The following is a 14167-nucleotide window of genomic DNA, read 5'->3' on the forward strand; positions in this document are numbered from 1 at the left end:
CCCCTGAGCTTTTCTTTATATTTTCTCCTCTTCATCCCACTGGTGCCGGGGCAGGAGAGTGAGGAAGTGGCCACCTGCTGCTTTGTTACTGGCTGGGCTGAAAACACAATGATCCACTTTTTGTACTTTAAAATACGTACTAGTTATAATGGACAGAGGAGAAAAAGCTTTAGTCCTGGGATCCTCATTGGTGGTCAATGAAAGAGGGCCAGACACTGAGCTTAAGCACTGGCCTCCAGATACTGATATTGCTTAATTGTTAACCACCATCCTAGCTTCCAGTGAGCTCTCCGAGGCAGTCCCTGGGCACAGGCAGGGCAATAGTTCTCTCCAACGGGGTACTCCAAAGAGGCAGTGCCTTTTATGCGGTGCCTTGCATAACAAGATGCACTGGATTAGATTGTCCCTGCCCAACCCATCCCTCCTACACCACCCCAGCCAGCTTTGCACTTGCAGGCCCTCCTTTCAAATTTTAACCATGTAGCATGCACCCTTGATTTCATCATATAGAAACAGTGTGTGGCAAGCTATGCCACGCCCTTATTATTTCAGATAGTTGGAACTAGCTCCTTGTCACGAAATATTAATGATGTGTCATAGGGACATCACATGGGGCCAGGGGAGATGAAGGATGTATGCGCATGAACAGTCTGCTCTAGAGTAAATTGGCCTACACTGGAGGGTAGAAATCACAGGCTGGAGTGGACACTCTTAAGGGTGTGGGTGTAACCTTAAGGGTCCTGTTTGCATTGGGAGAAAGTACTTAGAGAAGACATTGTTTTGTTTGAAAAAGTCTGCAAACTTGATAAGGAGCCCAAGCAAAGTACTTGCCTATAGTTTATTTTAGTAATATATACTTGAAGTCTCCCCCGCAGTTAGTTTAGCTTTAAAAATGAATTAGAACCCATTTTATTGTTTTTCAAGCACATAAGTTCATATATCTACATGTTTTCAGCTTTTCCAGCTTGCATTTGGCTTAGGGTAAGTTGATGTGAAAGGCTCTCCAGGTACTGTTTTTTCATGGGTGTGACAAGGAGACTCCTGTTCTTTTTGTGCCAAGTGCATTATTGTGTTAATCTGCTGTTGCTGGGGGTGTCAGGCTCACTGAGCATAGACATAATGTATCTTTATGTGTCAACATTCTGAATTCAAGGAATCCTACTATCTGGAAGCTGCATTGTTAATGTCTTCAGATTCTAACACTTTTTTGTTATGTATTTAACTTCAGTAAGATATCAGCTTTGATCTTTGCTGACTGGAAAGAGAGTACTTTTAATGTCAGGCAAAAGTGAAAGAAACTTGTGCAACAGTTTGGCCTCTGAGAGATTTAAGACTATCAAGATCCACACTTCACTTTCATATCATAGTCAAACTTCTGTGGCTGAGGCAGAGCACAGTCCTCAGTGTCTGTGTATGATGTACATGTCACGCTCACACATTGTTCACGTTGAGTTAGATTCTGGTCTGTGCTATAGGCTCAAGTTGGGGTTTCAAAAGTCTAAGCCATCCATCTTGGTTCTAGGCTTATCTGGATTTATATGTTCCTGTCACCAAAGACAGTTGGTTGAAACATTTCCATTAATCCCTCTATTTTTGACATGTATCCCTGGTCTGAAGGGATTTGAAAATGTTACAGGAACAGTTCCACAAAGAATGCTATTTGCAAAATGTATAGGGGAAGAATCTGACTGACCGAAATGAGTGGAAGTGCTGGCACCTTGCCTCGTATTGGTTAGTCTCATCTGTGGGGTGCCTAGGATGCTTCTGCTATTAAGATAACACAAACATATGGTCACATTTAATTATAACACTTTATTATACATGTATTTATAGAGAGATAACACAGAAGAGTAGGCATAATCAAAAAATCACAATACAGTATGACATTCAAAACAATGATCTCTGATGCTCAGGATATTTCTCCTATTTCATCAGCCCTGGAGGAAACCAAAAAGCTCTTCATATGGGCTAATGGGGCTAGGACCATGTTTACAAGTTGCAGATTACAGTTCAGTCAAAGGTTAAGCTATTTATTTCTCCTTTAGCTCTGGAATACTGTTTCACCTGACTTTAAAAAATGGAATACATTTGTTTATTAAGATTTAAAAACCAAACCAAAATAGATGTTCTGCTCAGTTGGGTTGCTGATTGAGGAATGTGTCAGTAAAACCATATTAATGTAATTTGTGAATTCTTAATATGTTTATAATTCTTTTTCTTGCAGGCGTTCATGTCAATGTTTCAGATTCTCACACAGGAAGGATGGGTGGATGTCATGGATCAGACACTGAATGCTGTAGGACATATGTGGGCACCAGTAGTTGCTATTTATTTTATACTATATCATCTTTTTGCTACTCTGGTAAGTCCTCACTCGCAAATGTGCTGTGCTTTTCTTTGTTTTGAATTATTCTCATAGCTCCTGTATTACTTTTCTCAGCTAGTTAAAACTAATTGTGATGCTCATTTTCAGCATAGAGGGCTTTAGGATTAGTGCTTTGATGTGATAGAATTTACCCTTCAGCCAAGTGGCATAAGGTGATGGCCTTTATTCTGGTGTGAGGTGGTGTTCTTCATAAGATCCAAGTCACACTGCTAGACTAACAATGTAATTCTTAACTGTCTTGTACCTTTACAGGTTCTAATGAGTGCAGAGTTAAGCAAGTGCTTTTATTTATCATGTAGGAATGGTCTCCTCAGCTTCCATTGCATTCTCTTTGCAGCAGTAATTAAAGTGAGAAGCGTAAAGCCTCAGGGTATAAACTCTTAACTAGAAATCACTGCTTTCCTGTTGCATGTTGCAAAAATCAATGCATGGAAAATATATGATATAGTATATCAAGCAATAAAAGAATGAGAACTAATACAGCAGTTCCTGCATGTGTGTGGAAATGGAGAGTATATAAAAAACCACATTTTTTCTATGCATTCCAAATGGGATGTTTACATTTTTTATAGAGAAAAAGGTAAAAGAAATAGCTTTTTGGATATCCTATATCAATAAGGGCTTGGTACTGTATTTTGAATACCAAAACAGAGAAAATACCACAATCGGGGAATAACCATTTTACATACCCTTAATTCACTCCTACTTTTTCTCATATTGTATTTTGCATTCACTGCAGTTTTTCATGCACTTATTCCTATTTTCACTTTCTTCATTCCATGTTGTTTCTTTGCTCAGTTGTCTACTTAGATAAGGTACTAACTGTATTTATACAATCTCCATCAGCTTCCATCTACTTTTACTTTACAGTATGTCCTGTTTCACTTCTAAAGACTGAATAATCCAACTGTAATTGTGGGTGCAGCAGGTTCCTTCATATGGATTGAAATCTTGATCAGTTTATAAATGGCAGTAAAGTGCATTTGATGGTCTTAAAGCTGCTTAACTACATTAAAGTATAAGCCAAACAAATGTATGTATTAGCAGATATATAGGACATGTAATTTATTCACAAGAGTCAGAGGAGTTCTTGGGGTCTGGAAAAGCAACTTTTAATGCTGAAGGGATCTTAAAACTTCTTGGAAATTTGGGATAGAAAGCAAAAGGGAAGTGAGTTTTAGTCATGGATTTGAAAGCAGTTACTGGGTAGAGAATCTTATTGCTGTTTTTCTGATTCTTCGCCAAGAACATTGTCTGAACTGGAATCCATTTTTATCTCTTCAATGAGCATTAAGCAAGTCCATAAAGTAAATTAGTGTCAGGTGGCCTCTGTACTAAAAATTCACACCTGAACTGAGGAGTAACTTAGCTGTAAGAGCAATTTTAGTGTTCTGTTTCATGTTTTGAAAGAGTCATCTGGGACTTCTCCGTTGGTTTACTCAAAGCACTTACTTTCCTAGGAGCAGCAAGTCACTTTTCAGTACAGCATCCTCAGTTTTTTTACAGGGAATTTGCATTTAAGCACAAGGTACCTGCTTTGCTTCATGAGTGTACACATTTCTTCTCATTCACCTATGCAAATTTTACATAGATGAAGAAACTCTGCTAAAACAAATTTGCAGAATTACTTGGCCTTGTGAAGTTGTTAGTTTTGGTTCTAAGATCTTCCTCAGACCCTGGAAGAGAAAAGCTATGTAAGACAGTTGTCTGGAGGCAAAAGAAGCTTAAAGAAGGAAAATAACGTGAAATTGGTAAAGGAGCATGAAAACAGTTGGGCTGCTACTAAAACCAAATAGAAGAGTTCTAAGAATAAACAGCCATCAGTGAATAACAAGAGTGAAGTCAAATGAAGAAATTACTTTCACCAGCCAAAAAAGGGGTAGGATTATAATGGAGAAGTGATAATTGCAGGCATTTGGCAAAGCAGACTTGGAAAGAAATGAATAGTTTTTACATTAGAAGGCAAAGAAAAGTTGAAGCTCAAAAAACAAAACCTCTGTTGGAAGCAAGGACTGTTATTAGTTGAGAAGGCAGCAGAGGAAGTTAAACAAATAACAACTTTGCATTTAACTTTTCTTTTGTGGCACGTCGTCTTTTGTTCTTGTTGAAAAAAAGTGAAAAGGGAGTTAAGGAATGTCTTGATGCCTTGATGTCTATCTGTGCGTGAAGCAGCAAGACTGTAAGGGGTGATAGATTTAATGAGTACTATACTTCTTTTTAGTGCAGAACTGCACTTCCTTAACTAGTAGACTCTGAGCTGCAGGTACTGGCGTTATCATAGACTGTATAAAGTATCTAAAGAAGAAGAACACCAGACTGTAAAGTTCTGACAGAGTGATAGAAAAACTGTTCATCAGCAGTTACGGATTGATGTAGTTTGTGCCAGGGATTATGTATTTTATCAGAATTCTGTCTTGCTTTTCCATTCTGAAGGCCACCTTAACTTCTACTGTTTGTAGCAGTCGAATCACTGAAAACCTTATGAGGTACTGTTTAAGTATGTGGCATATAATATGTCTTTTTGAACAGCTGCAGGAAATTCTACATATTGCTAAAGCCAGTTTTCTAGTAAAAGAACTTTTCTTTTTCTGAACATGGACATTTTATAAATTTATGGGTGAGAGTCCTTCCTGTGTCTTCTGTACCTTTATATTTCATGGAGGGAAAGGGAATCTTGCTCTCAAACAAGGTCCAGACATCCAGCTTATTTGCAGTTTGAGTTCCAAACTCCTTGTCTGGTGTACTAAGCTACTTAAATTTCATCTGCCATATAGGTGGGAAATAATTCTCCAGTGTGATTGAATAACAGGTAAATTTACGCTTCATTTACAGCAGTGGTGGACAGATATGTCTGTTCTGGTTGTGACTCAGTGATCCAAGACTACAGAAATATTTCAGGCCTGTAACTCTTTTAAAAGAGCTTAGATTCCTTCTGATATCTCTAGGAAATTGGTGCTTGCCTGTAGGAGCTCAGTATGTTTGAGGATATTTGCCTTGAACCACAGAGACTAAAACCTTTGCAGTTGCTGACAGCTTTAAAGCTATGTATATACGATTTTTACTGCCTTAAGATGTAAGTTGTCAGAGGATGTGTGCTGAACAGTGGTATCCTCCCTTGCCTGCATCCTTGCTTTCCTAGTTCTCTCCCCTTCTCAGCTATATCAGTCACATTTTCAGCTTCTCTGGCCTCTGGTCAATATCTCTACACAAGGAAAATATAATAATCTGATATACACTTTTTTCCCCCGGGATTCTTCCTTGTAGAGGCATATCTACACAATATTTGATGTATAGTAATTGAAAGTGCATGAGTTTCCTATAGTGTGGCTCCCAATGCATGCAAATGATGAGGCAGCTTATTTTTCTTTCAAAGTGGAGTTAGCTACTTTGCACAGAGGCACCCTGAGCATTAAGCCAGTCCATAAAGTAAATTAATGTTAGGTGGCCTCTGTGCTAAAAATTCACACCTTAATTGAAAAGCACCTTAGTTTTATGAGCTGTTTTAGGATTCTGATTTGTGTTTCCTTTTTTTAATTATTTCCGATTAATTTAATTTTCTTTTCATGTGAAATACTTTTTATATGGGTATATTGTTCAACATACCTAGAATTCAGAATTTTAAAATTAATATAATAATTGTAGGATAAGCTAAAAAACAATTTACTTCTTGCAAAATGGCTAGCAGACAGATGTCAAAGGCAAGATTCCCATTTACATCAGTAGGGCCCTCATTTTTCCATGTCATTTCATAGTACTTCTTAAGAAAATGAAGACAAGCTTTAACAAATAATTTGCAATTATTTTGTAGATTCTACTCAGCTTGTTTGTTGCTGTTATTTTGGACAACTTGGAACTTGATGAAGATCTGAAGAAACTTAAACAAGTAAGAACATGTTTTTATTGTGCTTGGAAGTAGTTTCAATACAGCATTATTTACTGGTGTTTTTATGGTAAAAGATGGGAAACATCTTCATCAAAATGAACAAAACAGTAGAGTTGAAGAGAATAGCAATATTTTTTTAGATAGTTGACCATCACACAATGTGAGGTAGAAATTAAGATATTGTGAAAGAGATTTAGAAATCGGTTTAAATATTCAATGAAAGTCAATTGAGGTAGTCATGTAATTAAAATAATTTTAAAATCACTGCTAGGACATCTTTTTGCTTATAATCTAGTGAAAAATGTCCCTGCCCATGGCAGGGGGGTTGGGCTAGATGATCTTTAAAGGTCCCTTCCAACCCAAACCATTCTGTAATTCTATATGATACTTTATGAGCACACCATAGCACCTCTGGAGGGGAGACCTGCTGGCAAGGACCCACAGACAGGAAGCAGTAGAGGGCACTAGGTTGAATACGTTAGGTGAATGCTAAAGACACTTGGCAAAGTTATCTGGCTTGCTTGATTCTCCAGATTTGAGGACCAAGATTACCAAGAAGCCATTCTCTCACACTTGAAACCCAATGACAATCACATAAAACAAATGTAACTAGAGAGTTCACATTGGCCATTCTGATCTTGTACACAAACCACCAAAGAGGAAGGTATCTGTAGCTTTTACATAAATATATAGCTGTGTTTTACTCTGCGCAAAGAGGAGCAAAATCATCAACATTTGCCTACTTCATGCACAAAATAGCAAATTGAGAGCTTAATATGTGGGAACCTTTTTTGTAATATTTGGGTTATAGCCCATTTGCTGGTTTTTTTCATCTTTCAGGTGCATATTCAATTATCGTAGAATTATATTCTTTCAATTCTTGAAAAATAATCACCCTGACAATTTAGTTATTTTACATTGAACTGTTACATTGAAACTAATGTGCCAAATAACCACTCCTGTATTTTTCCTTGTATTTTTTTTTTTCAGTTTTAAAACTAAAATGATGTGTTTATTCATTTGTTTTGTTTACATTTGTTGTGTTCATTTTCTACACAATTCTCATTTGTGGATTTAGATATTGTATAGAGAGCGCTCACTGAATATGTAGAATGTGTCAAGCTAATATTGCTTCCCGATCTTCTGTTACTTCAGGGCACTGACAAATGAGAATATTATAGTTATTTTAAATTCGTCTTTATAGAATTCAATACAGAAATCAATATTGCTTTTGCTGTTGAAGTATTATATATCAGTATGTACTGCAAACTTGAAATAAGTTAAAAGGGTGTGTATTTTCTGCCACAAAGAAATGTAATTATTGGATTTCAGTTGATCAGCTCACATAAGTGAAATGAGAGATCTTATAGATGATTTGGGGATGGCCAGACAGTCTTGAGTACGCAAATTGAGGAGATGTATTGGTTTTGTCTGCCCCCCCCGCTACCAAAACCTTGCCAGACAAAACCAATACAGGAGACCAAATCAAGTTTATTCATTTTTCTCCTTATCAGTCTCAAGAGGTAAAATGACCTGAAATGAAAATGGCTCAGATGTATAGTAAGCAATGTCATATCATACTGATAATCTTACAGGAACATTTTCATAATGTCTGCATGAATTAGGAGCACAAATCAACTTTCTGAAGTGAAGAGCTTAAGGTACAAAATCCTGTGGATTTTCTGTGAAACTTAGCATCTTTGATTTGTAAACCGTTTTAAAAGTCTACACCTTTGCTTATGAAATTGCAGCAGCATGGCTTTGTGTTTTAGCAGCCCACTCTGGAACTGGTGAACAAAAAGCAATGGTGGGAGGCCACCACTTGCAATGTGTGCCACTGTGTCAGCCTGGAATCTTGTTAACCTGGTAGGAATCCTGTCTCCGTAATAGCAGTAAAGCACACTCAAGTAAAAGACATAAATAGAATTTTTAAAAAAGTCCCTCAACTTGATAGATTTGAGACTGGCAGCAGCATAACTACATGAGTGTGGTGCTGGGCCAGAGTAAAATGGCTGCATGTGTCACCAGACCTTCTGGCTACCACGCACTGTGGCACTGTGATGACACTGATAGCCTGTTTCCATGACCCAAGTGGGTATTTAATCAGGGGACACTACTTTGCCATTGGACATATCGGTTTGGTTGACTGGCACAATGATATATGCATTATACTCCATTATGACATACATAGATGTCCAAGGTGGCTGACACTGCTTCACTTGTATTTATGCTTGCTCTCTTCCAAGAGTATTAGTACTATTGGATGTATTCTCTTCTGGTGTTTTATCCAAACAAATTAATGTTATATAAAGTGTTGCATGTTTTAAAAATACCTAAGGTAAAAGGAGGTAAAAGGTTGGTTCTTGGAGCTGAATCATATGGAATTACTGGAATGATTGGACAACTGATTTAAGTGTCTAGAACAGAAAAACTTTCCTGTGGGGTAAATGTGATGGTATCACAGGCTCAGTGCTGATAGTGACTGTGCACTATTATACTGAAATATTGGTTGTCTTATCTCAAAAGGTAAAGCAGAAAGAGTTTCTAATTCAATCACATTTTGAATTCTCCACTAAAACAAATGGACTGTAAGAAGAAAGAGGATTGTGAGGTAATTGTTATGTTTTAATCAAGACCATTTCTATAAAGAAATAGATCTGTATTGCTGCACAGGAAAATTTTTGACATCTATGATTAAAAGCTGAATGGTGGTCCAAGGGAGAAGTCAAATAATTGAAACTGTTAATGTAAAAGACATTGATTGGTTGAAAATGGTGAAACTGTAATGCTATCAAAAGTATTTCCATCCTCATGTTTGCATTTTTTGCCTGCCTTTAATGGCTGTAAAGCTTGAGGCCCAGGGCATTTTCAGATGATGAAATATTGAATGATTTTCAAGGAAGGAAAGAGAATATTTTTAGGCCAGAAATCACACCTAGCTAATAATGCCTTTTGGGATGTGTCCTTCTTAATTATGACTTAATTCCTTTTCTTGAACTTGATAAGAAAAATAATATTACTTATCTTTCAGATTCTTGGGAAAGGACTAATTAGTTAATATTTGCAATGTACTCTAAAATGTAAAATGATATGTAAACATTTGACATTCATGTTTGTTCAGTAAATGTGTTTAAATATGAATAAATTAAAGCAAAAATACATTAAATGACTAGGAGATTATAAGGAAGATTGTAAAATAATGTATTTAAAAGCTAGTAAACTTTTAGAATTGAATTTGGCAGTGCAAATTCAGTTAAGGATATGCATCATGATTCGGTTTTTAATTACATCATTACATTATATTATTTCCAAAAGTCTCACCTCACTTAGTGCAAAGAGTGGACAGACCTCACTTCAATAAGCCAGTAGTCGATATTTTTTCTCTTTATTGTACAGTGTGTGATCCCTGTGCATTATTTATTGCACGGTATTCAAGCTTTGCTACGAAGACACAACTTAAGCTCCTTCCTGACTTTTTTATGGTACCCCCCATAAGTATCTAGAACAAAGATAAAACTTGTAAAAGATTAATTTAAGTGATTTACTTAGCACCACAGGCACATGTAGGAATAGAATCTCTTTTTTTCAAGACACAATTCAGCTGGTTTAAGCACAGAATCATTCTTTGTATTCTTACAGCTCCATTAATTCACAATACATCTCCCACCCTCTGCCACCTCTGAGGTCTCATCCTCTCTTCTAAGTCTGCCACGATAGCTCATGTCACGTGAAAAGGTGTTGTGCTATAGCTCATAGTCACCATATGTCTGTCCAATGAACCTGGTCCTCTGCAGCAATCCAGACTGACCCTAACACGCTACTTAACCTCCAGGTATGAGGTTGATCCTGCTCATTTTCCTGTGAGGCCCCTTTCTGTGGTGTTCAGTGCATCAGTTATGGGGTTGATATTAATCTTAGGCACAAGAAATCTATCAGCTACAAGCTGAACTTCCTTCTCTTTTGTTCTTGTCTTCTGTGCCCTCTCCATAAACTGTTGCCCCAAAGTTAGAAAGAAACTTAAAGGATTTCTTTGATTTCTTTCACCTTTTGTGATAAAGTTTGGACTTTCTATTTAGAAATTCAGCTACATCGCATGAGCTGAGTTATTTTTATCCAGAAGTTGTTTGACTACTTCAAAGCACTCTAACAGATTGTGAAGCATGATTTTCCTTTACAACAGCTGTGTTAACTTTTCCTATTATATTTCGCACGTATTTACTAATTCTACGTGATTACATTCCTATCAATTTGCCTAGATATGAAGTCAGTCTAATTAGTGTCTGATTTCCCATGCTCTATCCTGAAAACCTTTTTTAAAGTTAGTCACATTTGCCCCTTCCCTTTCTCTAGCTACTGAGTTTATTTAGGTGACAAGTTATTCACCACTGCTAGTATGTCAGCATTGTTATATCTGAGATCCTTTAGAAGTCTTGAGTGAGTGTTATCAAGTCTTGGAGAGTAACAAATTGACCTTGTGACAGTTATCTTCCAAAAGCTTTTCTCCTGACATTTTTGTTGGAGATTCATCTTTGGCACAGTTTAGGGTCTTCCTTGACCTCCTCTGTGGTTGACACAATTCATTTTGCTTTCTTGCTTTGGTTTTATTTTTCTGAACACTCTTGATTAATAGTCTGTTGCTCTTTTGCACTCTCTGCAGATCTTGCTGCTTTCTGTATGTTCTTAAAAGCTTCCTTATTAGATTCTTTTTCTTTAGAAAGTAGTCCCTCAAAATCTTTCATGCTCTGCCATATTATTGTTTTATAAAAAAATTGCCAGAATTTATGCTTTTTTCTCTGTTCTTTGCTTAACATATGTCTTCCCTTTCTGAAACGTATCCATTTACTTTTAAAAGCCTTCTTTGCAGTCCAGTTGACATTGCTGGCCTTTTTGACCTTCTTGAAATTCTTCTGTAGGTGGTAGATGTATTCTGTGCTTCTAAACCAGGATATTTAAAGTTAATCAATACACCCCACCTCCCAGTTTCTGTCATTTGGCCATTCATTTAAATTATTTCCAAAAGTTTTATGATTTTATGTAATTATTTTTCTAAGTTAAATTAATGTAGTAGATGGGTTTGACCTTCTACTTGTAAAAAAAAATTCTGAATTTAAGAGCATTTTTAGCACTGTTACAGAATAGCTTTTTGATATTTATGTCATGAACTAGATCTTGCTCCGTACTAAACCATGAGGTGCTTCTTCACTTAGGTGTTCTCTGGCTATAATTCAGCAAGTAGTCACTTATGAGTAAAAAGTTAATCTCTCTCTTCTACCCTTTGCTAAATATACATGAGGGTAAACAGAGGCTTTCCACTATTATTAGAGCTTGTCTTTAGGCCTTTAATACTACTTTGCATATTGAGGTTACTTTCTAATCCTCATTTACATGTATGCAGAATATTTCTTCCCCTTAGGCATGCAGTTTCAATACAGAGGGATCCTATGCTGTTTGTATATGCATTTACCTTATCCACTTTATTTGCTGTAGATTTTCTGTAACGAATAGTACCAGTCTTTCACTGGTGCAGTGTACTGGATAATATGTTGCCTGGTTCTGCACATTCTGATTCTGTAGGATCGTACTGCTTGTTACTTCTACCAAGTTTCGGTGATGTCTTTTGTGTCAGCCTTGTGGGTTTTTTAATAACAGGAATTCTAGTCCAATCATGTTATTTTTTAGGGTTATACTAAAAGTATAAAAGCCTGTATATGTGGTGTTCTTGTCTAGTTTTATGTCCCCTCCTTAACATGGCTTTATTTCTTATGTTTTTCTGTTCCCTGTCAGAATTTTGTAAACTTTTAGAATTCCCATAGCCTCATTCTGTACAGAGAAACTCACTTTACCTAGCTGATTACTCCATTTTGGGCTTACTCTACTGTACCTGCTCCCTGAAATAGCTTTTGCAGCCAATGAAGTTGATTAAAAATGTTACGAAGTTTTAAACACTTGGGTAGAATTCATGCCACTTCACTAATACATTACAAAAAGTTGTATATGCAGTTTGAAATATTCATGCAGGTTTCCTTCTCTAGTCACTGAAGAGGAGTAGATACTTTTGGAGGGCAATTTTGAGAGACCTACATTTTGTTTGTAGGGTGGCTACAAGAAAATTTTAAGCCAACAGTGAGATTATCCTCAAGCCACCCTAGCAGCATGAATCATCTTCCCTTCCTCTGCAGCAGTTTGTAGTTTACAGCAAGACACCTATATGACACTCCTGCTCATGTGTATATCCCAGCTTCCCTTGTACCATACAAAGTGGATCCCTTCTAAGCTTACACAATTTAAGAAGAAAGATTTGTGGAATAATGACAAAAAGGTAGAAAACAAAAGATAGGGATAAATGATTGTTTTTCATAATAGAGGAGAGGTACCAGTAGAGGTCCATGGTGATCTTGGCTGGGAACTGTGCTGCTCAGTATTCATAAATTATCTACAAAATGGGGTGAATAGTGAGGTGACAGAGTTTGCTGATGGTGCAAAGTAAGTAGAGGCATGCAAAACTAAAGCTGACTGTGAAGTATTCATATTTTGTGGCTGAGAAATAAAATGTCAGATGATATGTAATGTCAGTAAATACACATAGAGAAGAAGCCTGCTAGATATGTGAATGTAGGCTTTAATTAAGCTATCACCAGTCCAGAAAGATTTTGAATCGTTGTTCATATTCACTATCATGTCAGTTAAGTGCTTACCAAAAGAGAAGGCAAACACATTTTTAAAAATTAGAGAAAATTGTTAAACACAAGCGAAAATATTACTTACTGTTCTGCTGTATACATCCAAGATGCTTCCATGTCTTGAATACTGCACGTGTTTTTTAAACATAAGATAACAATAAACCTAGAAAAGGTACAGACAAGGATAATGAGGATGATCTTCAGCTTGTAAATGATGTGACAGAGGAGGCCAAGACAGAGTTATTTATATGAAATCACAAAAGGTGTGAGTAGTTGAACAGGAAAAGGCTTTTACTTCTTCCACTTTAAGAAAATGAGAGGGCACTCAATCAAATCAAGTTGATTTGGTTTTAAGACAAATGAGCGGAATGAAAATCCTGTAAGGGCTGATACGTTAGATGTAGCTTTCAGTCCCAGAGGTTGTCAAGGCTAGGAAAGCATGCAGGAAGTAAAATTACTCTGTATTTGATCTGGTCTTACATCTCAGACACCTTCTGCTGGTCCTTGTCAGGGACAGGGTACTGGTGAGACAGACCTTTGATCTAACCCAGTGCACTCATTCTTACACCCCCAGTGCACTCATTCTTACGCCTCTGATGTTCCATAATCTGAATGGGATTTCAGAAGCAATTTGCAAATAACAAAGGATAAACCCATTGGTGGCTAAAACCACATGTGACACCACTTTACTGAGTTGTATTTCCACAAGGGAAAGAGCAAGCATCTCAAGCATCTCTGAGTATAAGCAGTGGCCTAACTTCCTTGGCCATGTAGTCCTACTCCTGTAATCCTATTTCCTGGAATTCCACTGTTAAAATATATATAATTTTAACAGTATTAAAATAGAAAATGTTCTTGTTTTGCCTTATGCTTATGATAACAACCCCAACTTCCCTCAGTAACTTTGGAGGGTTTATTTTACAGCTTATATCAAACAAGATTATTGTGTCCCTATTTTACTACTGGAGAATCAAAGCTGTAGAAGTGCCATCTCTGGATTCATACATAAATTTCCAGTACAGCAAGGAATCGAACAAAGTCTGTTCTAATGCTTAGGCCCCTCAAGTCAGTCAAGAACATCCATCCACTTTAAATTGTTGAAATCTTGCATAAGCGTAGTTCTGCTGCTTCAAAGAAATATTCTCTTAAGGAAGATCAGATTTCTGTCATATCACACGTGTCCTGTCTCTGCTCACCAGTGCACACTCACAACATGAG

The 14167-nt window shown here is 36.9% G+C and overlaps 1 protein-coding gene across 2 annotated transcripts in view; it reads left to right on the plus strand.

Moving 5' to 3' along the window:
• Nucleotides 1–14167, plus strand: part of NALCN (sodium leak channel, non-selective) — a 244704-nt gene that overhangs the window by 141875 nt on the left and 88662 nt on the right. For both annotated transcript variants that reach the window (XM_049815990.1, XM_049815991.1), the window contains exons 14-15: nucleotides 2225–2362; nucleotides 6195–6269. In XM_049815990.1, the coding sequence (XP_049671947.1) occupies nucleotides 2225–2362; nucleotides 6195–6269 (213 nt within the window). The remainder of the gene's footprint in view (nucleotides 1–2224; nucleotides 2363–6194; nucleotides 6270–14167) is intronic.

Source organism: Accipiter gentilis, chromosome 13 (assembly GCF_929443795.1).
Source record: "Accipiter gentilis chromosome 13, bAccGen1.1, whole genome shotgun sequence".
Classification (NCBI taxonomy): domain Eukaryota; kingdom Metazoa; phylum Chordata; class Aves; order Accipitriformes; family Accipitridae; genus Astur; species Astur gentilis.